This window comes from Strix uralensis, chromosome 26 (assembly GCF_047716275.1).
Source record: "Strix uralensis isolate ZFMK-TIS-50842 chromosome 26, bStrUra1, whole genome shotgun sequence".
Classification (NCBI taxonomy): domain Eukaryota; kingdom Metazoa; phylum Chordata; class Aves; order Strigiformes; family Strigidae; genus Strix; species Strix uralensis.
Window position 1 is genome coordinate 2,771,765 of NC_133997.1, and position 23,391 is coordinate 2,795,155.

General features: G+C 64.7%; 2 protein-coding genes across 4 annotated transcripts; both read right to left on the reverse strand.

Moving 5' to 3' along the window:
- Positions 1-796: 796 nt before the first annotated feature.
- Positions 797-5,457, reverse strand: MFRP (membrane frizzled-related protein). Of its 2 annotated transcripts, XM_074850997.1 has the most exons (13): positions 5,343-5,457; positions 5,129-5,240; positions 4,755-4,883; positions 4,252-4,413; positions 3,928-4,171; positions 3,704-3,834; positions 3,420-3,545; positions 3,203-3,279; positions 2,910-3,058; positions 2,587-2,717; positions 1,943-2,077; positions 1,672-1,799; positions 797-1,593 (listed from the first exon to the last, which is right to left on the reverse strand). In XM_074850997.1, exons 1-13 carry the CDS (start codon positions 5,394-5,396, stop codon positions 1,369-1,371), a joined length of 1,803 nt encoding a protein of 600 aa, XP_074707098.1. In that variant the 5' UTR covers positions 5,397-5,457; the 3' UTR covers positions 797-1,368. The 2 variants fall into 2 exon arrangements, with proteins under 2 accessions (XP_074707098.1, XP_074707099.1); XM_074850998.1 differs by lacking the exon at positions 5,129-5,240 and having other exon boundaries at positions 5,343-5,407.
- Positions 5,458-7,582: 2,125 nt separating this feature from the next.
- Positions 7,583-23,179, reverse strand: USP2 (ubiquitin specific peptidase 2). Of its 2 annotated transcripts, XM_074851095.1 has the most exons (13): positions 22,898-23,179; positions 17,760-18,529; positions 10,343-10,393; positions 9,926-10,049; positions 9,498-9,609; positions 9,307-9,417; positions 9,076-9,140; positions 8,879-8,982; positions 8,725-8,805; positions 8,492-8,570; positions 8,272-8,379; positions 7,931-8,051; positions 7,583-7,813 (listed from the first exon to the last, which is right to left on the reverse strand). In XM_074851095.1, the coding sequence occupies exons 2-13, from the start codon at positions 18,486-18,488 to the stop codon at positions 7,726-7,728; spliced, it is 1,773 nt and encodes a 590-aa protein (XP_074707196.1). In that variant the 5' UTR covers positions 18,489-18,529; positions 22,898-23,179; the 3' UTR covers positions 7,583-7,725. The 2 variants fall into 2 exon arrangements, with proteins under 2 accessions (XP_074707196.1, XP_074707197.1); XM_074851096.1 differs by lacking the exons at positions 17,760-18,529; positions 22,898-23,179 and adding an exon at positions 12,808-13,200.
- Positions 23,180-23,391: the final 212 nt, after the last annotated feature.

The following is a 23,391-nucleotide window of genomic DNA, read 5'->3' on the forward strand; positions in this document are numbered from 1 at the left end:
TTCCAGCAGCTGGGACGTGCGAGGAGCGAGGGAGCTGGGTGGGCTCAACCCCGGGAGAAGGGGTGGCTGTGTGGGCACAGCGGTGCCATACTGGCTGCAAGGGCAGAGTGGTGCTGGTCTGAGTGGGCCTTGCTCCCAGTAACCCCAGCCGGGCAGGGGACTTTCCCCTGGGCTCAGGGTGGGTGTGGGCAGCGGGCAGCATGCTGGTGCTGCTGGCTTTCTCCTCCCTGTGCCAGTGCCCTCAGCGGTGTGGGTGACATTGCTGGCTGAGCCTTCCTGTCCCGGATGCCCAGGGCCAGGCTGGGTGCTGGCAGGGAGCCGCCTGCCTCCTCTCTCCCAAGGTGTGAAGAAGCTGTTGGTTTTGGCCAGCTGGGAGCTGGTTTGTGGCCACGGGGTGTTGCCAGGCCTGTGACCATTGGGGTGGCCTGAAGCCAGCACGGCCAGCTCAGGCAGCAGGGCCACAGCCCTGCTATGCCCCTGCACCATGGGGCTGCCAGCCTGACTCCCTCTGAGACCCATCCATCCCCCTGGGCCCCTGCGAGCCCCCCCAGCCTATTGAGGGCACAGCCAGCAGCTCAGTCCCTGCTGCACACAGGCAGTCTCCCCTGTGCCCCTCCATTCCAGCTCAGATCCCCCCCGAGTCCTGTCTTCCCTCCCTTGGCCCATGCCTCAGTTTTCCCTAGGATCTGGGAAGACCCACACACAGACCCTCCCCAAATGAGCTGCCTGCTCCATCGAGTTTGTCAGCTCCTCACACTGTTTATTCTGCTGGCTTTGGGGCTGTGGGACCTGGGCAGCCCTGGGCAGGCCTGCAGCCTGGCTCACTTTGGCGCAGCCTTGCTCCATTTGGGGAGAGTTAACCCTTCCCCTGCTAGGCTAGCAGCTGCCTGAGGACTGTGGGAAAGAGGCTGTGCACAGCCTGGAGAGGCTGAAAGACAGAAGTGGGCTGGGAACCATGCACAGCTCTGGCCAACACGCCTGGGGTCGGCTGAGGATGGGGAGGCAGCGCCAACCTTCTTGCTACCATCCTGCTGCTTGGCAGGGGGACTTTCCATGGTGTCCCCAGCACAGCTCCAACCTGTGGGCACAGCCCCTCCAGCACAAGCCTTTCCCTGTAGCAAGGATGGGAAGGGGCACCTGCTCTCTAGGGACTTGGTCCTGTGGGCAAGCCCATGGCATCCAGGCACTGAGCTGAGCGCCAAGTAGAGGGGCTGACCCCAGGGCAGGTGAGGAGCCAGGCAATGGGGTGCTGCTGATGGGGGCCACCCCAGCAGCTGGGTATTTGCAACAGGAGGATGATGGGAGGGACATCTGGGGTGGGGGGGCAGCTCTGGGTGGGCTGCTTCAGCCCCTGATCCTCTTGCTGGGTCAGGGCTGGAAACACTCTACGGGGTCATTGGAGTCGGGCAGGATATTGCAGTTGATGGGCCAGAGGATGCCGAGGAGGCCGAGGGACTGCTGGCACTGCAGCTCAGCAGCCAGGCACACGGCTCGGCAGGGCTGCAGGACACCACCATCCGGGATGCACTTGGGCACGAAGAGGCTGCAGATGAGGAGGCGGAGGTGCTGGTAGCAGGCGAGTTCCATCAGCGTCTGTGGAAGAGTGGTGGTGAGCCTGGCACGGTGTGGCGTGGTGCGGGCAGACCTGTGTGCAGCTCCCGGGCAGCTTACCTGGTAGTCCTGCAGCACCTCAGCGGCTCCCTCCTGGTCCGGGATGGCCAGCCAGATGTTGGGGAAGGAGGTGGCATTGTAGCCCAGCCCCAGGCACATCTCCACTTCCACAGGCTCACAGACAGACCCTGCCCCAGGATGAGGTGCTTCACTTTTTATAGCAGCAGTGCGTGCCTCGGGCAGATGTTAGCCATGTGGCAGCTGCCAGTGGGTCTCCTGGGCCAGGTGGGCTCAGGGGGGGCTGAGTGGAGCACCCAGGGATGGCACTCACCGAAGGCTGGGTAGGAGACCCCAGTGCAGTTCAGCTCGTCAGTACCATCGGGGCAGTCATGCCAGCCGTCACACACAGACTCCAGTGCCTGGCACTCACCATTTCCACAGGAGAACTCTGAGGGGCTGCAGGTCTCTGTATGGTGAGAGGGGCCAGTGCAGAAGGGCATGGGCTCAGGCATGGGCATGGGCAGAAAACAGGCTGACCATGGTTAGGAGTCAGCCTGTTCCCACACTGACCACCCCCGTCTCCGCTCTTGGTCACTGGCCAGGGGACATCCAGGTGAGTGGTCACAGAGCGCTGCCACCTGCAGCCATGGCCCATAGGTAACCATCGCTGCCCAGCTTAGCAAGGACCCAAATTCCCTGGGTCGTTTGGGGGCAGCCCTCAGGTGATGGATGGTGCCTGTGTGCAGGTGAGTCCCTCCAGGCCACATTCCCATGGCGAAGATCACTAAGGCTACAGGGTAATTCAGGTGAGAAAGGGCCCCAGGGGCCTGTAGCCCAACCTCCTGCTCCAAGCAGGGTCAGCTGTGGGGTGAGAGCAGTTCTTTCCAGGGATTTAGCCAGTCTGCCTTGAAGAGCCCCAGGGATGGTGACTGCACAGCCCCTCTGGGCAGCCTGTGCCCCTACTTGGCTACCTACTCTCTGTGGCATTGCGGGCTTGGTAGGTGGCGAAGAACCCATCGTCTGCTACTCCCTCGTCTGCCACGAAGAGAATGGTCATGACATGGCGTGAGGAGGTCAGGGTGGGTGGCAGCTGGTGGCCACAGAACCTGCCGGGGTTGTGGAGTGAGGGATGGGGTCAGGGTGGGCAGTGGGGCCAACCATCACCTCCCCAAACTCTGTTCTCCAGTGTCTCCTCCTCACCAGCCTGCCCTGTGCCTCAGTTTCCCCAGCTGAGCCACGGGAGCCCAGTGCACCCAGGCTGGTGCAGCAGGACTGGAGATATCGGGGGGTGCCTGTACCTGCCCATGAGGCTGGCGACCCCCGTGCCTGCGCTGTCATGCACCTCCACGAAGTCGAAGCTGCAGTCCTCATGTGACTCCAGGCTGAAGTTGTGGAAGTGCAGGTCGATGACATGGCCCACGGGCACTGAGATCTGCCAGAGGCACAGCTGCAGGGCAGGGGGCAGCCAGCGACACCCGTGAAGCTGGGCAGGGGCACCCCCAGCTCTCCCAGGTGGGAGGTTGCCTTCCTCCCTGCCTGCCCTCACCCTCACCCTGCTCCCACCTCCATCCCGCCAGATCCTTTCTCTCACCTGCTGGTGTGGGTACGGCTGGGGATGGCTCGGGGTGGAGAAATGCCCCTCTAAGGCAGTCAGTGGACCCCCGCACTCTGGAGGAACACACACACATGCAGCTTCGCTCCCTGTCCCACTCCCCTCACTCCGTCTCCCCTCTCCCCTGCTCCTCCCTCCCACTGCCCATTAGCCGTGCCCTCTGGCTGGGTGCCATGGGGGCTGTGGGCTGACCCACCTTTGTGTTTCAGGCTGCAGTTGGCCTCATCGCTCTTGTCCGTGCAGTCATGGAAGCCATCGCAGATGAAGCCCAGGTGGAGGCAGAGCCCCTGGTCACACACATGCTCATCCCAGGCACAGCTCTCTGCAGTGCAGGCAGAGATGGCCAGGCTGGCGGTGGCATCCCACTGGGCACCTTCCCCTACCCCAATGTCCCTGGCGTTATGGGAGACCCCCTGGTGCTACCCGCTGCCTGTCCGCAGCGAGGAGTCCTGGCAGTGCCCCGGGGGCGGGGGTACTCACTCTCACTGGGGGCCACGGCACGGTAGTGGGCGCTGAAGCCTGGGGCGCCCACGCTGCTGTCGGACACAAAGGTGACACGCAGATGGTTGGAGTTGGTGTTGAAGGTCGGGGGAGCCACGTTGCCACAAAACCTGGGGGCACAACAAGGGGCAATGCAGCTCGCCCTGGTGATGCTGCCCCCTCCCCACTGCACTGCCACGCTCCCTGGGTACGAGGGGCGCTACCTGGTGGGGCCCCCCCGAGCCGGGGCAGGATCCATGCCGCTGGTCCCCTGCTCTTCATAGAGCTCCACGCGGTCGAAGAGGCAGGAGGCAGTGCCCTCCACGCTGAACGTCTCCATCTTCAGCTGGATGGCGAGGCCAGGGCCCACCTCGATGCGCCAGATGCAGAGTGCGTCAGGTGGGTAGGGACCGGGGTAGTTGGGAGAGCTGAAGGAGCCCTCGGCGCCACTCAGGGTCCCGCCACAGGCTGGGTGGGGCAACAGCGTGGGCATGAGCTAGTGCTGCAGGGCACCGTCATCCCGGCACACCGCCCTGCACGGGACTTACCTGGTGCTGCAGTGCTGGCTGTGGGCAGCCAGCTCTGGGTTGGGGTGGCAGCTGTTTTGGAGGCGGGGGGGTCCCCTCGGGTGGGTGCTGCAGTGGTGGCGGCAGCGCCATGGGCAGGCAGGGCTGTGGCTGGGGTGCTGGGTGGCTGCGGGGACGTCAGCTCTGTGCCCAGGGAAGAACAGGGACAGCTCAGCCCCAGCAGAGAGAAATGGCTGCAGTGCAGGCAAGGGGCTTAGGAAGCCCACCCAGCCCCATGTCCTGTGCTCCCACCCTACCCCACGTGGGTGCAGGTCCCAGGGGACCCCACACAGCTCTCACAGGGCCCAGTGACCTTGCCACCTCCCAGGAAGATCCCCTTTGCTCTCCCCACGACAGGCAGACCCTGGCAGGTCCTGTGTAGGATGGATGCCCTCTCTGTGCCCCTCTCCCACTCTGAGCCAGATCTGTGTCCCCTACCCCACAACTGCAGCCCGTCCCCCAGCCCTCCCTGCTCTGGCACTCACGATGGATGACGATGCCCATCAGGAGGGCGATGAGGAAGAGGAGGACAGCGCTCATCAGAGCCACGCAGAGCCAGGTGAACTTGCAGTCAGCACGGTACCGCCAGTCTGCCTGGCCCCAGAGCTGCCGGCCTGCGGGAAGGCGAGGAAAGCGGGCAGAGCCGGGGTGCTGCTAGCCATACCCCCACGCGGCCACCTTCCTGCCCCGCTGGCTGAGCCCTGGCTGGGCGCGTCCTGACCTCTTGTCCCCAGGGTGCTAGTGAGTCCCCTAAGCAGTCCCAGAGCAGGGAACTTGACCCACCACCCTGCTCCCAGACCCACAGCTGCTCCTGGTGGCCCCATGGACAGGGGTGTTGTACAAACCCCCAGGCTGGTACCGAGGCCGTCCCGGGGCGATACGGGGCTGGTCCTGTCCTCATCTGATGGGTGCTCGGCGCTTGGTGCTGCCCGGGGCTCCTCGCCCTCGAAGACAGGGTTGCAGAACTCAGTCTGCGGGAGAGCGAGCGCAGGTGGCACCACAGGGAGCACGCTGTGGGGACCCGCGGGTGGCTAGGTGGGGACCCTAGGTGGCACCCACACCCCCATCCCTACCTTGCTGTGGTCCAGAGCCTCAGGGCAAAGTGTGATTTCGGTGAAGTCTTTCATGGCGGTCGGCGATTCCCAGCGCAGCCTGGCTAAAAGCCTCCCCAGCGTGCTCTGCCCCCCAGCACAGCTGCCTGCCCCCCTGCCCGCTCCTCCCCGGCTGCCCCCATTGGCCCCGGAGCAGTGTGGGGACCCCCGCTCCACGCACCGGGGCAGAGGTGGTGGCAGTGCCAGCTGTGCCTACATGTGCCACGCCAGCACCAGACCCCACAGAACCCTGAGGGCCATGCCCGCCGCGCTGCAAGTGCGGGGAGCCCTGGGAGGCCGACAGCCCCAGTCCCCTCTGCAGGCCCCTTCCCCCTCGTCCCGTTAATCCAGATCAGCTGAGGATGCCGAGGTCAGGCTCTGGCACGGAGAACCAGCGTCTTAAAGGGGAAGGTGTGCTCGCACCCACCCCTCTGAGAGTCCGTCCTGCCGGGGATCCTGCCTTTGGGTGCACGGAGGCACCGTTGGTTTGCCGGCTGCTGCCGTGCTCCCTGCCAGTGCAGAGCGGCATGGAAGGGGCTGTGCTGGGCAGCCCAGGCTGAACGTGTCCCTCCTTCCCTCGCGCCTCCCTGGCACTGGGCGCCTGAGCCCCGCCACCTGCATTCCTGCTGCCCCTTAATGCCTCAGTGCCCGTCTCCAACCCTAAGCAGGGGAGAAAGGGGCCATTGTTCAGGGGCTTTGGGGGAAGAGCATGGGCACTGGGGAGCCCAGCAGGGCTGGAGTAGGAGGAAAGGCTCCCTCTGCCTCCGGGCATCGCGGGTGGCTGGAGGAGAGGGACTGCCGCGGGCACCCACGACTCCCTTGCTCCAGGCAAGCCCCAGGGCATGGGTGCTCCTGGGCCACTGGAGCACGGCCCGGGCAGGCTGCTCTGGCACTGGTGGCGGTTTCCCTCCTGCTGCTGGAGCCACAGTCCTTCGTCCTGCCCACCCAGAGACAAGCACATGTACGCAGCGCTCTGTTCAAGCTCAAATTTATTCCTGCACGAGTCTCCCTTGTACGAGACACTTCCCGCCCATCTTGCTTACACAGTAAACAAGCCACCTGCCAAGCAGCAACGCTGCCCCAGTCCGGTACCTGCCGTGGGCAGCCCCTCCATCCTGGCCTGCCCTCCCCCAAGCCCCGCTGGGATGCCCCGCGCTGGGCGGGATGCTCATGGTGCAAGAGTGTTCAGCTTGTGCCCGCAGGGCCAGCGAGGGCGAAGCGGGATGAGTTGCTGGGATGGATGTAGCTGCCTTGCAGGCTGGGGCTGGGATTGTGCTGGGTCAGGCCCATGTCTCCTCCTTGCTGCACCTCAGGGAAGGCAGGATGGGGAGGAGAATAAATTAGAGAAAAGGCTAAAAAGGCCACTGACGTTTGCTAGCTGGAGGACAGAGCAGCAGGGCGAGTGGGGACGCACATCCCTGGGCACCGAGGGGGGCTCCTGATTGCAGGGAGAAGAAAGCCCCAATTGCAGATGGTCCCAGAAAGCCACTGTCCTCCCCTTCCTCTCCTCCGCAGGACGGACGTTCCTGTGCAACCTCAATGGCCTCCTGCTCCCCTAAATGGTTTAAGGCACCGTTGTATGAGGAGGCAGGTAAAAACCTACCCAAAGCATCCCCCGGCACAAGTCCCTGGAGAGCTAGGAAGCGGGGGGGTGCTCCAGGTTGAGTGAAGTCCACTATAAATACATATAAATTCCACAAAATGTTTTTCTCCCTCCTGTCCGTGAGTCTGGGCCTGAAATCAGGCTGCTTTGAGGAGTGTGTATAGGGCAGCTGGTGGGGACATGCTGCCTGAGATGGGACAGAGGCAACTGAAGGGCTGGGGTCCTTTGCGAGGAGGTTCAGAAGTGCCAGGAGGAGGCCGGGAGCAGTTCACGAATCCTCTGGGACGGCCAAGCATAACGGGAGTGCCAAGAGGTCAGGAGGGATGCGGGAGGCTCTCCTGGGTTCCCAGCTCCGGGTGCTCCCCCAGGGGAGCAGAGGTCCTGGCTGAGTCAATGGGGCAGGCAGCCCCATGTCCACAGAGTCCCTTGCTCAGTATTTTTATTACACACCAAAAAAAAAAAAAAAAAAAAAAAAAAAAGAGAGAAAGAAATTAAAACGTACCCCAAGGTAAAAACCAAATGCCAGTGACCAGGAGGTGCCTGAGCTGCCTGGGCCCTGCCCTGCCGTGGGCTGTCCTCCTCAGTTCAGAGCTGGGGTGTCTTTGCCCGGGGTCTGCTCCTGGCTGCCCCCAGCCGCCCACTGCAGTCACCTTGAGGTCTCTCCTCTTCACCTCCCTCTTGCACCTGGGGGGCCAATGGCCAAAACCCAGAGGGGCTGGCTCTGAGGGGTGGCACAGGGGGTCCCCGGGGAGGCAGGGCTGGCTACATGCGGGAGGACGGGCTGGCCAGCTCATAGAAGAGCAGGTAGGCATCACTGCTGCGGACGTGGCTGGATGACATCGGGGTAACACTGCAGAGATGGGGAGATGTGCTGTGAGCAATAGGAACGAGGCACCAGTATGCCCTGGGCAGGAGGGCCCTGCTCACCCCGACCCCACAGCCACCCCTGTCCCACGTGCAGCCTCACCGGGAGTCATTGAAACTGTGCCACTCGCTGGAGACGGGGCTCTTGCAGTAAGCAGTGTAGTGTCCCCCCATGGTGGTGCCCGAGTGGTTGGAGACGGCGTAGAGGTTGTAAACGGCGTGGTCTGTGGGCAGCAAGGGTGGTGCTCAGCTGTGCCAGCTGCTGCCCCGCTGCCCCCCAACATGCCAGCACACAGCTGGGGCCAGGAGGGATCGGCACCCTGGATGTCTGCAGCTCCCACCCCCCACCGCAGGCTGCAGCCCCCTGCGGGGCATGATGGGACCCAGCTGGGAGCTGCCAGGAGCCCAGGGCTGGGCTAGTGCTGTGCAGGGCCCGGCACTCACTGCAGCTCTGTGAGGCAAACTCCCGGAGGTCCAGGTCCTTCAGCTGGAAGTTGACGAAGGTGGTGAGCTTGCTCGTTCGTATCCTGGCTTCTGAGAAGCGCTTCAGGTCTGGGGGAGTCATGTCAAGGTGCCAAGGGACAAAGGGGAGCCTGTGAGGAACTGCCTCCCCCCCACACCCCCCCCAGCACTCCCTGTGCCTGTCCCTCCACCTGAAGGATACGAAGCACCAGAATTTTGGGAAACTTCTGGATGCTAAATTTCTTTGTGCACCTCGTCCTGGCTTTGCAGCGACAACATGTCTGTGGGGGACAAATAGCACAAGCAGGAGGGTGAGGGCAGAGACCAGCCCCACCAGGCACTGAGTCCACAGTCCTGGCAACACAGGCATGGAGGGAAAGGGGCCCAGCCTGCACCAAGGCAAGCCCACCTCCCCCTGTGCCACATGCCCCATACCGGTTTCTCATCCCCGTCCAGCACGTCCTCTTTGGTGAAGAGCCGTAGGCAGTCCATGAGAGTCACCTCCCCATAGCCTTTCTGCAGGAGCACAGCGTGCGTCAGGGACAGGGTGTGTGGGGCAGGGGGACAGGGGTGGGTGGGGACCACTTACCTTGGGGATGGGCAGGGACAGGTCCCAGAAGGGGTCGAAGGCTGTGGAGCAGTAGCCACACTCACTGCAGGTCAGTGAACTCTTCAGCTGCCCAACAAAGAGGTCTGATGGGGATGGGACAAAGCAGGGTGAGACCCTCAGTTCCCAGCCCCGCTCCCAGCCCAGCCCTGCCCTCCTCTCCCCACGGCCCTGCTCACCGCCAATGCGGCTGTCCTCCCTCTCCTGGTACCTCCTCCACATCTGGCGGCTCTTCTCGTCATCGCTGCAAAAGATGGGGAGGCAGAGTGGCACTAAGTATGGCCTTGGGGATGTCAGTCCCTGCAACCCAGCCCAGAGGGACCTGCGTGGTCACTGTCCCTGGGCCGAGCTCGCAGGCAGCGAGTTCGTCCATGGGGCTCGTCCACTGCCTCAGCCCAGGCAGCACTTACGGGAGGTGGTCCAGGGTGTCTGTGCTGGCCCGTGGCCGCACCAGCACACGGTTCACCTCACTGTGCAGCCCGTCGAGGAGGAACCGCAGGAACTCCTGTGCGTCCTGCTGGCTGCAAGACACAGGGCACGGCCAGTGAGTGGCATCAGGGGCTCAGCTCCCCCCTGCCATCCCCGCACCAACACCCCTTACTTGTAGCCGACAAAGCGAGGGGCATATCTCTGGATCTGCGTCTTGAACTCGGAGGGGCTCACGCTGTCGTTGGGGGATGAGGTCCAGAGGAGCTGAATCAGCTTTGCAAACTCTGTGGGTAGAGAGGCAGGTCAGCAGTGCAGCCGGCCCTGGCCAGCTCTGGTGGCATGGCACTGCAGTGCCCTCCAGGGGATTGCTCAGCACCCCACTCTGAGATCCCTGTGGCCATCCTCATCCCCTCTGGAGAGGGGACCCGATCCTCCCACTGCCTGGGCACCCACAGCACACTGCCTGCCCCAGCAAGGCTGGGGAGAAGCACCGACCTCTGGGTGGGGGTCCCCCAGGACCTGGGTGGCTCAGGGGAGCAAGGACATGCTGCAAGGACACCCCTCAGGGTGCGGAGCCAGGGGGTGGTGCCTGACAGTTACCTGACATGAGCGCGGTGCGCATGCGGCTGTTGTTGTTGAGGTCCCGCAGGTAGTGGTTCTGCAAGCAGTAATCCCGTAGCTCCTTGGTGTTGCTCAGGCACTGCAGGATGGAGTTCATGAAGCACTGGGGGAGGCAGAAGAGAAAACCATGGCAACGGGAGGCAGAGGGAGGCAGGCGGTGGCAGGGGGACACTCGGGGCGGGTGGGTAGAGGATAGGGATGAAGCAGTGCAGAGCACAGGAACGTCTTTCTCAGCCAGCACTGTCGGGAAGGGGGTGCAGGGAGCTGCTGGGGTGAGAGCGTGGGTGCTGGAGGCAAGGCGAAGGTACAGGGCTCCCCACTGCCCCATAGATGTGCCCATAGAAGAGCACGGTGTGAGCTGCGGCCACACAGCCAGGTGCCCGGGTAAGCACTCACCGTATTGCCGAGGTTTCGCAGGCCGGTCAGCCCCTGCACTGCCTTGGAGCTCTGCAGAGAGAGGGAACAGGGCTGACCCAGTGCCCAACGCAGGCTGGCCGTGCCTGCGGGCAGCCCAGTGAGGCCGCGGTGCCACGGGCACCCACGTGGAGCAGACCCTCAAAGTGCAAGCAGAGGCCCCATCCACCCGTGGGCATCTCGGGCCGAGCCAGCACCACAGCTGCTCTCTGCACCGGCTGTACCGTGGCCGAGGACCCGGCAAGAAGCCACGGCCGGCCTGCCCCATCCTGCGTGCCTGGCTGCTGCTGCTTGGCTCCCTGGCCCAGGTCAACGCTCAGGGCTCAAAGTTCTCCCTGCCTGGTGACACTGCTGCCCCATGCCCTGGGCTGCAGGCCAGGCCAGCCACCCCGGCTGCCTCCCTTTGCCAGCCCCGTGCCCTGGGCAGCTGGGGGGGGTGGCAGTGCCCCAAGTCTGCCGGAGATGCACGGTGCCCCGCTGCTGCCTGCCTTGTCCATGCTGGGTGCTCCCTCCAGGACTGCAGCCCAGAGCTTGGCACAGCTGTTTTGGAGGATAAAGTCCACCTGGGAAAGCGCAAGCCCAGCCCTGCAGCAGTCAGCCTGGGTGCTGGTGGGAGCCCAGGGACCCTGCTCCCAGCCCTGCACGTGAGCCCAGCACAGAGGGTAGTGGTGCAACAAACCTCCCCAGAGCTGTGCCTGGAGCTGGGTTGGGGGCCAATAGGGCTTGCAGGGTCAGACTGCTGATCGTGCCCCCCCCAGGTGACCAGGTTTTAAGGATCCTCAGGCAAACACCCCAGCTGCCCACCCCAGGCCTGAGGAGGGGGAGGAGGAGAGGAGGGGAGGGGGCCCAGCAGCTCTGAAATAGCAGCAGCTGGTGTGTGTGTGGGAGGTGCTGAGCACCCAGCCCTGACAGCAGCCCAAAATAACCCAGATCCAGTTACACGTGCTCCTTAGCGACGGTGCAGGCATCACCCACCGCAGGGAGGACCAGCAGTAGCAGGGACTTGGCCGCCCTGTGTGGGTGCACGTGGCTCTGCCGGACTGACCGGGTACCCCGTGTGTCACACGAGTGCCCCCGCAGTGCCCAGCGCAAGGGGTGTTCCCAGCCCTGGTGCTCAGTGCTGGGGGGTGGCTGTGCAAAAATTGCCAGGCAACCCCCCCACTCATCCCTGGGCAGGGATCCCCAGGCCGGGGGGCAGGCTCAGCCAGGCAAGGGGTGCCAGCAGGCTGCAGCGGGTCAGTGCCACAGCACGGCTGAAGGAGCTGGCCTGGCTCTGCTCCCTGAGCAGACTGGGCCAAGCAGGCAGCAGGGGAGGTGGGTCTGCGTCCCAACAGCCTACATCTCTTGAAGGGGCCGACCCCCCAAGGGCTTGCTGCCCATGTCCCCACACCTATTGCAGGGAAGATCACAGTGCCAGGGGGGATAGCAGCAACTCCTGGGAGCTGCCCCAATGCGCTCCAGCCATCCCCATCAGGACGCTGCTCGTCCAGTTGCCCTGCCTGGGCAGCTCCCGCTGTGTGCCAGGAGGGACCAGAGTGTCCTGCCAGTGTGGGTGCAAACCTCCCCACGGACCTGGCATTCACCCACTGCCTGGCCAGGCCAGGTCCTAGGCTGCCTTCCCAGAGCTGGGAGCAACTCCAGGGGAGGGCTGGGGCTGGGGGGGTGCCCAGGTGCTCCCATACCATGACACAAGCCTGTGTGCACTGAGGTCTTATTTCCCACCCCCCCCCCCCCCCCCCCCGGTTTTCCCTCCCCTGGGTGACTCAACTCCAGCTAATCCCCCTCGCCCGTCCAGGCTTTATCTAGGACACGGCGCTGCTCAGAGGTGGCGAAGAAGAGCTGGCTCACGCGGCGGCAGCTGGGGAGCCCCTGAGACCGCACTGCAGGAGGGGGACTGGGGACAGGGGATAGTGACAAGGGACAAGACCCGGACTGTCCTGCCCCATCTGGGTCTGGACGCCAAACGCCTGTTGGGCCAGCAGGAGAGTGGGAGCAGCCAGACTTACATAAGTGCCCAGACCCTGCCCTCTCTGCCCCTTGCCTCTGCCATCCCCGCAGGGGGAGATCTGCCCCAGCATTGTGGCTCCGGGGACAGCCAAGCTCAGCCCAGTGACACTGCCAAGGGGCTAGCATGGCCAGGAGCCCCTTCCTTGCAGTGGGTAGGCTGGGGCATGGGGACTTGGCCAAGGTCACCGCAGGGCCAGGGCTGGGAGAGGGACCCAGGCGACCTGACACGTGCTTTCACCTGCTCCCTGCCCCTCCGGCAGGACACGGGGGCACCCTGGCCCCGCAGCCAGCCAGGATGGGCACCCACCCCCAGGCACCCCATCCTCCAGCAAGGGGTACCCCATGCTCCCCGGCAAGGGCAGGGGCCGTCCCCTCCCCTTGCCCCCTTCTCTGCCCTCAAGCCGGCGGGCAGGGGCTGCAGGCAGCCGCGGGGCTCGTACCTTGGTCTTGTTGAGGACGAGCCCGACGAAGGTGGAGACCAGCAGGGACCCTGGCATGGAGGCGCGTGGACGCAGGTCCTTGTGAAGGTCGGGGAGCGCGGGGGGCTCCTCGGGCAGCGTCACTGTGTAGGAGTCCCTCATGGTGGCCCTCGTGGGCACAGCGAGACCGCGAGGGCCAGTGGCGGGTGGGGGGCTGGCAGGGGGTGCCGGGTGGGCACCCCTCTCCTCGGGCCAGCTGAGGCCTGAGGCACGGGGTCAGGTGTCTGGCCTCGCCGGAGCCCCGCCGTGCTCGGGCGTGCGGTGCCGGAGCCGGTGCCGGCTCTGGGGCTGACGGCACCTGAGCAGCTCTGACATCAAATGGGTGGAGAGGCGGCAGCCGGGCTCCGTGACGGCCAGCCCCCGCCGCACCGCGTGGTACAGCGAGCTGGGAGCCAAGGGGGCCCGCGAGGGGCGGCTGTGCCCGTGGGCCACGCTCCCGGCATGGCGAGCCATGGTGGCGGCAGGGCCCCGGCACCGCGGGGCCTCTGGGAAGGGTCCGGGCAGCACCCCGCTGCAGCCCTCTGCCCCTTCCACCCGCCGGCATGCCGCAGCCCGGCGGCTCTCGGCAGCGGGGTCCCCAGCCCCCGACGTCACGGGGGCAATAGGGCACGGAGTGCGTGTCTGCTCCCCCAGCGCTCCCCCCTGCTCCGGGCACGCGGTGCTGCCAGCACGGCGCTGGCCCGAGAGCTGCGCGGCACTTGGCAGAGAGCGGGTCTGCCCCAGCCGGGGTCACTTGCCAAAACTGGCTCGGCAAAACTGGGGCACTCCCACAGCATGGGGGTGCATGGGGTGCCTGTGCCCAGAGGGGGGCTGAGGGATGTCTGAGGGGCTTGGGGGGCTCCCTGGCCTGCGCCTTCCCTGCAGGGCCAGTGCTGGGCTGCCAGGCAGTGCCATTTTGGGGGAACCAAGCAACAGCAGACAGTGTGTGCCCCCTTCTTTGGGGGATGCATTGGCAGGGAGCTCAGAGGGTATTTCAGTGTCTCGCCTCCTCTGCTGGGGAAAAAGTCCCCCCTAAATCCTGTGTGGAGCAAAGACCCCATCTGGTGTCTCCCCCCTGAGCGCTGGGTAAACTGAGGCACGGCGCAGGCAGGGGTCCAGCTCTTCTCCTGCAGCAAGGGCAGATGCGGAGGCTGGCAGGGAGCCCGGCTGTCCTGCGTCTCCCGCTGCTTCACCCCTCTGACCGCAGCAGGGCGAGAGACGGAGGCTGTGCGTGCCCAGGTGTCTTACCCGCCCGCTCAGGGAAATTTCCATGGGCGACTGAGGCAGGGAGCATAGTCAAGCTGCTCCGAGGACAGCCACAGCCTGCAGCCTCACCAAGGGGGCTGCAGGCACTGAGCAGAGGCTGCCTTCCTCCCATGCCAGCCCCCACCAATACACCCCCAGCCAGAGCCAGTGGCTGCTGTTTGAATCCTAATTGCTGCAGATGCAGCCTCCCCTGTCCGCGGCGCAAGCTCGGCACAGCCAGTGGAGGGGCTGACTGGGGGGGGGAGGGAGGGAGACTATTTTTGGCACCAGCAAAAATATCTGAGGAGGCATCTTGCAGCGTTATTCATCTGCAGGGCCAGGGCTTTTTGCATCACAGCAAGATGCTTGTCGTAATCCCCGCCTGCATGTGCGCGCATGTGTATATATATACACAGCCTGCGGTGTGTATACTGTACACACGCAGGGACACAGTGTTCACACGGGGGTGCGCACCCCACTAGCCTCACGCAGACGGTGTGGGTGCCCTGCAACGCCCTCCCGCAGCCCCTGCAGGTCACGTCCTGGGCCTTGGGGCTGTGGCATGGGTCCCCAGTGTGGGTCCCACTGCACCAGTGCTGCACATGCCAGCGGGGGCTCCCGCCACCCTGCCCTGTGGCCCGGTGGGTGGTTGGGGGCAGGATTCGCCCTGGTGCAGAGCCTGCCCCAAGCACAGTGCAGGGTGCTGGTGCAGCACTCTCCCTGGGGATGCACCGTGCTGGCAGAGCCGGTTTCATGGCAAGAGGGGTGGTGTTCAGCCACATCCCGTGCCAAACCTTGTGCCCTGGTGACATCGAGCGCCCTGGGCCAAGGACAAAAATTCCCCTCCAGCCAGAGTGGCACACAGGCTCTCAGGGCAAGGCTGGAGCAGGAGAGAGAAGGGGACACCTGGCGGGATGGCATCATGAGAGCCAGCTCCCTGCCATCAGCTGTCCCCTTTGCAGTGGTGACCTTCTGTCATGGGCAGAGGTTGCCACAGGTCCGCTTGGCACCGTGAAGGCAGGCAGGGCCAGGACTGGCTGCAGGCCAGAGACGTCAGCTGCTCAGGATGGGACTGCGGAGAGCTGCTGGCGGTTTTGTGGGTGGCTCTGGCCTTTTGACCCTATGTTCACCCAGGGTGGTTAATGGGGCGGCACAGCTCCAGTCCTGCCCCTCGCCAGCTTGCCCTTCCTGGGAGCCAGCATGGCCCTGCTTGGAGCCAGTGGCTCGACAGGCACAGCCGCTCGCTGCAGCTGCATGTGCCTCCCTTTGCCCTGCGGGATGGTAAACTGAGGCACAAAGTGATGGTGTGGGTAGGAACAACTGTGGCACGCTCACCTCCTGGCTGCAAACTCCTCTGGATGGTGGTTTGTGTGGTGCTGAGGCAGGAGGCGGCTGGGGAAGAAGGGGTGGGAGGAGGCACTGAGTCAGCCCCGCCATGCCCTGGCTCCGGTGGGAGCGGGTGCTGCTGGCACTGCCCTCAGGGATGGGTAATGGGGCAGAACCGATGGCAGTGCCGGGGCTGCAACATGCGCTTGTTTCCGGCACTTGGCACGACCGCAGGCACCCGAGTCTGTTTTACGATCGGTACATTTGCTTCCCAGCTTGGGAAAGTGAAGAAAAAAAGCACAGGAGTGGAAAATAGCAGGTGTGCCCATCAAAGCACCAAGGAAACCTAAGCCAGTGTCACCGATCCAGCCGCCCCGCTGCCCCAGCACAGGTGCCCGCCCCAGAACCCTGTGGCAGCTGCCAAGCCCTGCTCACCTTCACCCACCGTCAGCCCTGGCTGGAAAGCCCCTGGCTGCCTTCACGAGGCTGCAGTTTGGGAGTAGCACAGCCTCTGCTGTCCCATGGCCATCCCATGGCAGCAGGGTGGCACCCACATTGGAGCAGTGTGTGGGCACGTGGGGTGGGGACCCCTGCCCTAGCAGTGGTGGTGAGGGCTTTAGTGAGTGCCCGTGACTGGTGGAGGCTGCTGGGTCCCCCCTTGGTCCCCCCCACCAGGGCCTGGTGTGGGAGGGGGAGGCAGGAATTCCCTTCCACAGCTCCTCCACTTCTCCCGGCCCCCCAACCTGCTCCCTTGCTCCAGGGCTGGGGGCCAGGTTGAGCACTGGGGGTCCCACAGCAGGGCAGGGTACTGCTGGTGCTGCATGTGGTGCAGCTTGGAGGGTGCTGGGAAGGGGCAGGTAAGCTGCTGGCAGCGGGCTTTGATCCTACACCCCCTCCACTGCCCCTGCTCCTGTGCCTGGGGGCTCAGGTGGGTGTTTAAAACCCCGGTGAGTGCCAGGGAGAGGGAAGAGGGGACCCAGCCCTGCCAGGAATGGGATGGACGGCTCCAGAAGGAAAAGGGGGAGACCTTTCCCGCTGAGCCCCAGCTGTGGGCACGTGGTGGACAGGCGGCCACCTCTCCTCCCTGCCCCATGCTTCCAGCTGTGCCTCCCCAGGCCAAGTGCATGGGCCAGACCTCCAGGCTGCTCCCACGGTCCTTTTCTCAGGCCCTTGGGCACAGGGAGGGATGTGGGGGCACTGGCTGGAGAGGGAAAGAGCTTCCTCTCCTACTCACAGGGAAGCAGAAAAGAATCCCCCAGCCTTTATCCTCCCGGTTTGGTGGACGATGGTGGGACAGAGCCGCAGGGAAGCAAAGGGCAGGTCAGACCCTGTGCCGGGGCCAACCAGCCTCCACCATGGGTGAATGAAGGCTGACTGGAAAGAGAGCGGGAGACAATGCGGGCAGAGCCTGACCAGCTCTTGGAAGGAAACCTGAGTGGAAAATTACCAGGCTGCTCCCCTGCGCACCCGAGCCGGGCTGCGTGTGTGATGCCTGCTCCCAGCCCGGGCTGAGGCTCTGGGGATGGTGCAGCACCGATTGATACCTGGGGCACCGAGTGCCTGCCACCACGTGTGACGCTGTACAGAGCAGCCACTGCCTTGGAGAAACTGCTGCTTCCCTGGCTGCCACGGCCCACGCTGGGGCTGGGGCACTGGGGCCCGAGATGGCAGCAACAGACTGTGCCAGGGATCAGGCATCACAGAGCACCAGTGAAAAACCTGACTGGCAGCTGGGCACCAACTCACTGTGCCAGAGCCAGCACCAGCCAAACCAGCCTTCCCAGCTGGGTGTCTCCAGCAGGATGAGTGCCCAGCCCAGTCACGTCACCTTCTCCCGCTGGAATGAGGCAGCAGGAAACCCTCCTTGGCCCTGCACTGGGAGGGAGCGGTGGGCAGGGGGTGTGGGCACAGTGAGCTGTGTGGGGACACGGTGCACACAGCTTTGCACGCACGGGGGTGTGAGTTCGCCTGCGTGTGCCATCACCTGCTGTCACGCCCACATGCAGAAAGGTGCCGCGCACACGCCTCTGCCAGCACAGGGGCACCCTTAGCCGCAAGGCTCCTGTGGGGACCCGAGCTGTGCTCCCAGCGTGCCGGCAGTGAGGAGCACAGCCCCTCGGAGGACACCCACCTGCCCGCGCTCGGCTGTCTCAGCAGCTCTGGCCCAGGACTGCTGTGCCAGCAAGGGCGGCTCGAAGGGTCAGCAGCAGCCCCGCAGAAACTGAGGCACGGAGCAGCGCACCGAGATTCCCAGGGAAAGCGCGCAAGGTGCCTCAAGCTCCCCGGCTCAGCACAAGCCGGCATGGACCATGTACCCCCCTGCTGCACAGCTTTGCCCCCCACCCCCAGCAGGCGCCACGTACCGTGGGGTCCTGGGCGGGCATGTCGCAGTAGCCATCATTCCTCTCGCAGGGCTGGCTGGCACAGCGCGTGCCCGAGGGTGGCAGGGCAGAGCCAAGGATGGCCTGTGAGGGGCTGAGGGGGCCCGTGGGGAGGCTGCCGTGGCCACTTTTTCTCCCGTAGCTCTCCAGGTAGCCACGGACGTAGTCGGAGCGTGTGGCAGCCTGGTAGAGACCCTGCAGGGTGCCGAGCTCCTGGCGGCCCCGGGTGCTGAGGGGGCCGGGGATGGGTGCGTAGGCGCTGTCTGAGGCGTGGAGCCCCGAAAACTCCCGTGCCAGGTCCGAGTGGCTGATGGATTTGTGACGACTGAGAGGCGCTGTGGCAGGCAGGTAGCCAGGAGGGCTGCTGGGGGCCCCTGCGAAGGTGTAGCACGCACCCCCGCTCAGCCCACTGCCAGGCAGCCGGGGCTGGGCGCGGATGTACGTGGGGCTCAGGCGGATGCTGGAGTCAGGGTACAGGGGCAGCCGGCTGCTGTCATAGCCACTGCTTGGGGACAGCCCCGTGTGGTGGTACCGGGGGGAGGCCAGGTAGCTGCTTTTGAAGCCGATTTTGTCGCTGTCTGCATAGGATGTGGCCAAGGTGGATCCATAGGAGGTATAGGAGCTGTAACCGCTGGGCACCTTGCTGTAAGTGGTCTCGGCATAGCGGGATGAGTCAACGTACCGCTTTAGGGTGGAGGAAAGCTGGGACATGCTGGAGGCTGGGACTCAGTGGGCTCTCTTGGAGGCATCGACTGCAAGAGAAGAGCCCAGGGGTCAGCTTCCACAGGCCACGGTCAGCACAATGGGGTACCCACCACCAGTAGCTCTCTGGGTCCTGCCTTGTCTGGAGACCCAGGGGATGAAGGATGCAGGGGGGGATGTGGGGTGCAGTGTGGCCATAGCTCCTGTCACCTGCCAGCCCTCCTGGAGAGCCTGGGACAGCAGGGCCCAGCTGGCACTGCCATCCATATGCCTTCAGGCACCTCATACCACAGAAGGGAGCCCCAGGGCACAGCCAGAGGCACCCAGCGTCCTGGCACCCACAGTCACTGAAGCCCAGGGACTGCAGCGGTCACCTCTGCCCCAGCCCTGCCATCCTTACCCCACCATCCTGTGGCTGTCCTACTCTTGGGGCTGGAGAGGTGCCCCCAGTGCTCCTCCAGATGGGAGGCAGCTGCCTGGTCACAGTCATGATGCTTAGACCTGGCTGAGATAGCCAGACAGGATGGAGTGGTCCAGCCAGCCCAGCACCTTCCCCTGGTTATTCAGAGTGAGTGCTGGGGCTTGGCAGGGGGCTGGCATTTCCAGCTGGCTGCTAACACACACCCTGTTTGGCTGAGAGGGAAACTGAGGCAAGGCCAGGAAGTCAGCACAGGAATCCTTGTCATCCATCCCTGCTTGGTGCCTGGCACCAGGCCACTGCAGACCTTGGTGCAGCCACGACCACCCAGGGGCCTTGGGGGGCTGTGGGCACAGGCAGGGATCCCCTCACTGCAGGGGCCTGGCCACCCAAGCAGCCTGCCCGTCTCCCTGCCGCGGCTGCACCCTGCTAGCCTCCCATCGGTTATTCAAGCCGACACGCGTCCTCCCGGTGAGGCGGCTGCTGTGCCCCCACCAGCTGGGCAGAGCCAGCCTGTACGGGTGGGTGACAGCCCAGCACTCGGTCCCCACAGGGAGCTGGTGGCTCCTGCCCCATGGCACCCTCACAGGCAGGAGAGGAGCATACGGTGCACAAGGACGGAGGCGCCCAGAGCACACGCAGAGCCAGCCCGGAGCTGGGACAGGGCAGCGTGGCAGCCAGCAGCCTCCAGTGCCTGCAAACACGGGCTGTCCGGACCCGGAGGGAAGTTTGCTCTCGGCACCCACACTTGCAGGTTGATGGCTCGTCCCCTACCTGTCCTGGGGCTGTGGCTGGCACTGGAGCGGGCAGGACCCCAGCGGAGCTCCTCTGTCCTGGCGTCGCTGGCACTTGGCTCCCCAGGTGCCTGGTGTCCCTTCCCCGGCAGGACAGTGGCTCATGTGGCTCCCAGAGTCTCCAGTCACCCGGGAGATGACCCTGATTCAGAGGCTTTTCCCAGCCCAGCCGGGGCGGGCTCTGGCCCGGCTCCAAGCCAGAAGGTGACGGAGACGGCGGCTGGCCCGGCCCTCGCGCAGCCCTGGCAGCACACATGGTGCGTCCGGGCTTGGGGACGGGCACTGGGAGCAGTGCAGCATCACTCCCTGCCTGACCTTGGGGGGAACCCAGGCTCCTGCTCAGAGCCCAGGAGTCCCCAGGCATACCTGCCCCCAGTGGGACCCCCTGCCCAGGGGAGCCCTCTGCAAGCGTCACCCTGGGGACAGGAGCCATGCCGAGCCTCCCTGCCGCGGCCACGGCGCGCGTGCCCTGCATTTTCCATGGCAGGCAGCCGAAAGCGATCCCCATGAAACCAGAGTGGCAGAAGGGAGCTGTGCATCGCAGGGACGAGCCCTTCTGGCTCCACAGAGCCTGGGGTGGGGGGTGAGGTGGCTGCAGTGTCAGCTCCCCCAGCCGCCCCTGCCCATCTAACCCCGGCATGGAAATGCCCCGGGACTGCTTTTAGGAGACGGTGGTGAGAAGCCCCATCCAGCCACCATGGCCTGCTGGCTAGCAGCCTGGCTTTCCGGCCAGCTGGCTGCATCCTGGCTGCATGCTGTTGTTATTGCCCAGGGAACAACCATCCCACAGTGGAGCGAAAACTATTTACAAGCAAGAGCAAGGTGGAGCGCACAGACCTGTTTGGGAACGGAGGCTGAGGGGTGAATAATCTGCTCCCAGGCAAGGACTCCACAAAACTTCCCGGCCAGGCTGTGGCTGCCCTTGCCAGCACTGGGAGGGCCCAGGAGTGGTTCTGCCAGCTGGGATTTGACATGCACAGAGAGGTATTTTGCTCGGAAGGACATGGGACCCTGGCCAAGGGACTGGCACCCCTTACAGGCACCGGAGTGAGAGGGACGGAGCCCCTCGGCTCCCAGGGAGCACATGCCTGGCTGCCTGCCTGGCTGGGACATGCAGCAGCCTGGCACAGGGACCCTCTCTGGGCTGCCCCTGCTCCCTGTCCCCTGAGCCAGCAGAGATGATCTGGGCCTGGGACAGGTGCCTCAGTGCCGGGACAGCCCCATGCTGTCACACACTGCCAGCAGCACCTGTGCTCTCCGATGGCATCCTGTGCCACCATCGCCCACTACCAGCAGCACCTGTGCCCTCCCACTGTGCTGCGCCACCACTGGCACCAGCAGCCGCCCCCCACGGGCCTCTGTCCCCAGGAGCGCCACCGGCGTGGGAGCGGGAGAGCTGCAGGTGGTTTCTGGCAGCAGGACAGGTCTCCACAGGGCAGCACGTGCCCTGGGGATGCAGGGGAGCCGATGGAGGGATGTGGGGCCCCGGAGGGGGAACCTGCCCCAGACACAGCAGCTAACCCATCGGTGCTGTGGGAAGAGAGGTCTTACCACGGAGGACTGCCACATCTGCTAGGACTGCCTGCGCTGCGGTGTCCCCATGTCACATCAGAGCGGACCTCAGGGCTGCGGGAGTGCAGAGCATGCCAGGAGCCAGAGGAGCTGAGGGGGTGTGAGAAAACCCCGGTTCCTCCCATTGCTTCCTGGCCTGCCTGGCCCCTCCCTGCCCATAATAGTGCTGAGCTTTCCTGCTGCCTGGCAAAACCCTGGGGCTGGCATGGCTGAGTCAGGCCTCCTGCACCCTCATCGTCATCCCGGGGTGTCAGGGGAAGCTGAGGCACAGGAATGTCCGGTCAGCCATCACATGGCCAGGCAGCCAGTGCCAGGGACCCGAGAGCTGGGGCACCGCGGGGCTGTTCGGGCTGTGGGGAAGTCCTGCCCTGGCATCCCGGCAGCCTTCCCGGTGGGAGGCTCAGCGCAAAGCTGGGAGGCAAACTCTTCAGCCTGGAGGCAGAGGAGCAGAGACCCTGCTCCTTCTCCAGGCGCTGTCCTCTGCCGGAACCCTCCTGCTCGGGGCCGGTGGCAGCCGTCCCCCTCAGCAGCCACGGAGCCCCAGAGCGGGCTCAGCTTACGCAGCACTGGCTCCATCCAAGGTGTTACGGCACAGCTGCTTCTCGCTTACGCAGGCTTGGAGCTGTGTCCCCTGTCCCCTGAGACACAATGTCCCAGCCTGGAGGTTACGTGGGAGCTCCCAGCCCTCGTCAACAGCAGAAGCACAAGGGGGACCCTGTGCAAAGCACCTTGCCTGCTCCATCCTTCAGGTGGTTTGGGGGGTGCTCTGTGTCCACCTGGCAGTGCCTGAGGGGTAGCACAGCCTCCTGCCCATTCCCCGAGGGGGACAAGGCCCTCTGGGTGTCTGCATTTCCCTCTAGGAAGGGTGGCCTCGAGCAGCCCTGGGTCAATATGCTGCAGTCTTTGCTCCCTGCAAGGGACTAGAGTCACCCAGGGGTGTCCCCAGTCAGCAGATAGAGACCCCAGTGCCCCGGGGTGCTGCTGGCAGCCCTTCTCGCAGCCCTGCTCCAGTACCTGGGAAGAAGACACCTTGGTTCCAGCACTGCCCCCCCCACCACTCACACACCCCAGAGTGATGTTACCTGCCCAAGGTCACACGTGAAGCTGGGGCCAGCCTGGACAGGGCCCTTCCCCTCCCAGCCACTGAGCCTGAGAACCCTCCAAACTCACACCACATGTGCTGCCTGGGAGTCATCGCCCTGGACTCGCTCTGAGTTGCTGACACATACCCACCCGGCTGCAGAACCTGCTACTCATCGCTCCCGGGCCACCCCCCAGGAAGTAAAACCCCAAACCCACGGGGAACCTTGACGTAATACCCAGGGCATGTTATTGCTTTGAGGTCTGCAGGTGGAAAAAAAGAAGGGACCCCAGGGATTTCCCTGGGCATGTGGCTCTGCCCATGCTGGGGGACGAGGAGGGTGCCGGGGAGCGTGGCTCACTGTCGGAGAGCTGCCAAATTTTTGTGCGTGAGCTCTGAACCCGCTCTCTGGAGGTGTAGAGACTGCAAACCTCTCCCCTGTGGTTCTACCCAGCCGAAGGAAGAGGGGGGTAGTTTTGCTGGTGCCTCTCAGTCTCTGATGCCGCAGTCCCCTCCCCAGAGCTGGTGTCCCCACAGCACCCCCTTCACTCACCTGTGTCAGGTCGGTGGGGTGGGCGGCCGGTGGCTGGTCAGGGGCATGAGGCCGGCATGGTGGGGGCCGAGTGGCTGGTCATGGGGTGATGGCCGCAGGGCTGAGCGCGGGGAGCTGATCCTGCCTCCTCGGGGCGCTTCCCCTGGGGCCGGAGGAGAGTGGGCGCTGCGGAGGGGCTGGCAGCACCTGAGCCCTTGGCAGGGGACGGGCCACCCCACAGCTCAGCTCCTCCACCCCACAGGGAGCGGACGCAATGGCCGGAGGGGGCCGAACTGGAGGGCTGTGGGGCCCCGTAAAAACGCCACCACAGAAATTCACGGCTCAGGTTACCGGCTAGATAAATATAGTGTCTTTATCTGACCTCACAGGGCGCTGAAATGCTCCTCTCGCATTCCAGCTTCAAGAAGACTTAAAGGGGACACGAACCTGAGGGGGCTGGTGGCCCATGGCACAAGGGGCACTGGGAGGGGAGGCTACGGAGGCAGGTGGGGCTG

What these genes read in the sequence shown, in the direction of transcription:
- MFRP (XM_074850997.1), bottom strand. Translation starts at nt 5,396, where the DNA reads ATGAAAGACTTCACCGAAATCACACTTTGCCCTGAGGCTCTGGACCAC. An exon ending in AGCCAGCACTGCAGCACCAG is followed by an intron (nt 4,172 to 4,251) that starts GTAAGTCCCGTG and finishes TGCCCCACCCAG; the next exon opens with CCTGTGGCGGGACCCTGAGT. An exon ending in GCTCGGGGGGGCCCCACCAG is followed by an intron (nt 3,835 to 3,927) that starts GTAGCGCCCCTC and finishes TTGTGCCCCCAG; the next exon opens with GTTTTGTGGCAACGTGGCTC.
- USP2 (XM_074851095.1), bottom strand. Translation starts at nt 18,488, where the DNA reads ATGTCCCAGCTTTCCTCCACCCTAAAGCGGTACGTTGACTCATCCCGC. An exon ending in TGCGAAACCTCGGCAATACG is followed by an intron (nt 10,050 to 10,342) that starts GTGAGTGCTTAC and finishes TGCCTCCCCCAG; the next exon opens with TGCTTCATGAACTCCATCCT. An exon ending in TGTCCCTGCCCATCCCCAAG is followed by an intron (nt 8,806 to 8,878) that starts GTAAGTGGTCCC and finishes GTGCTCCTGCAG; the next exon opens with AAAGGCTATGGGGAGGTGAC.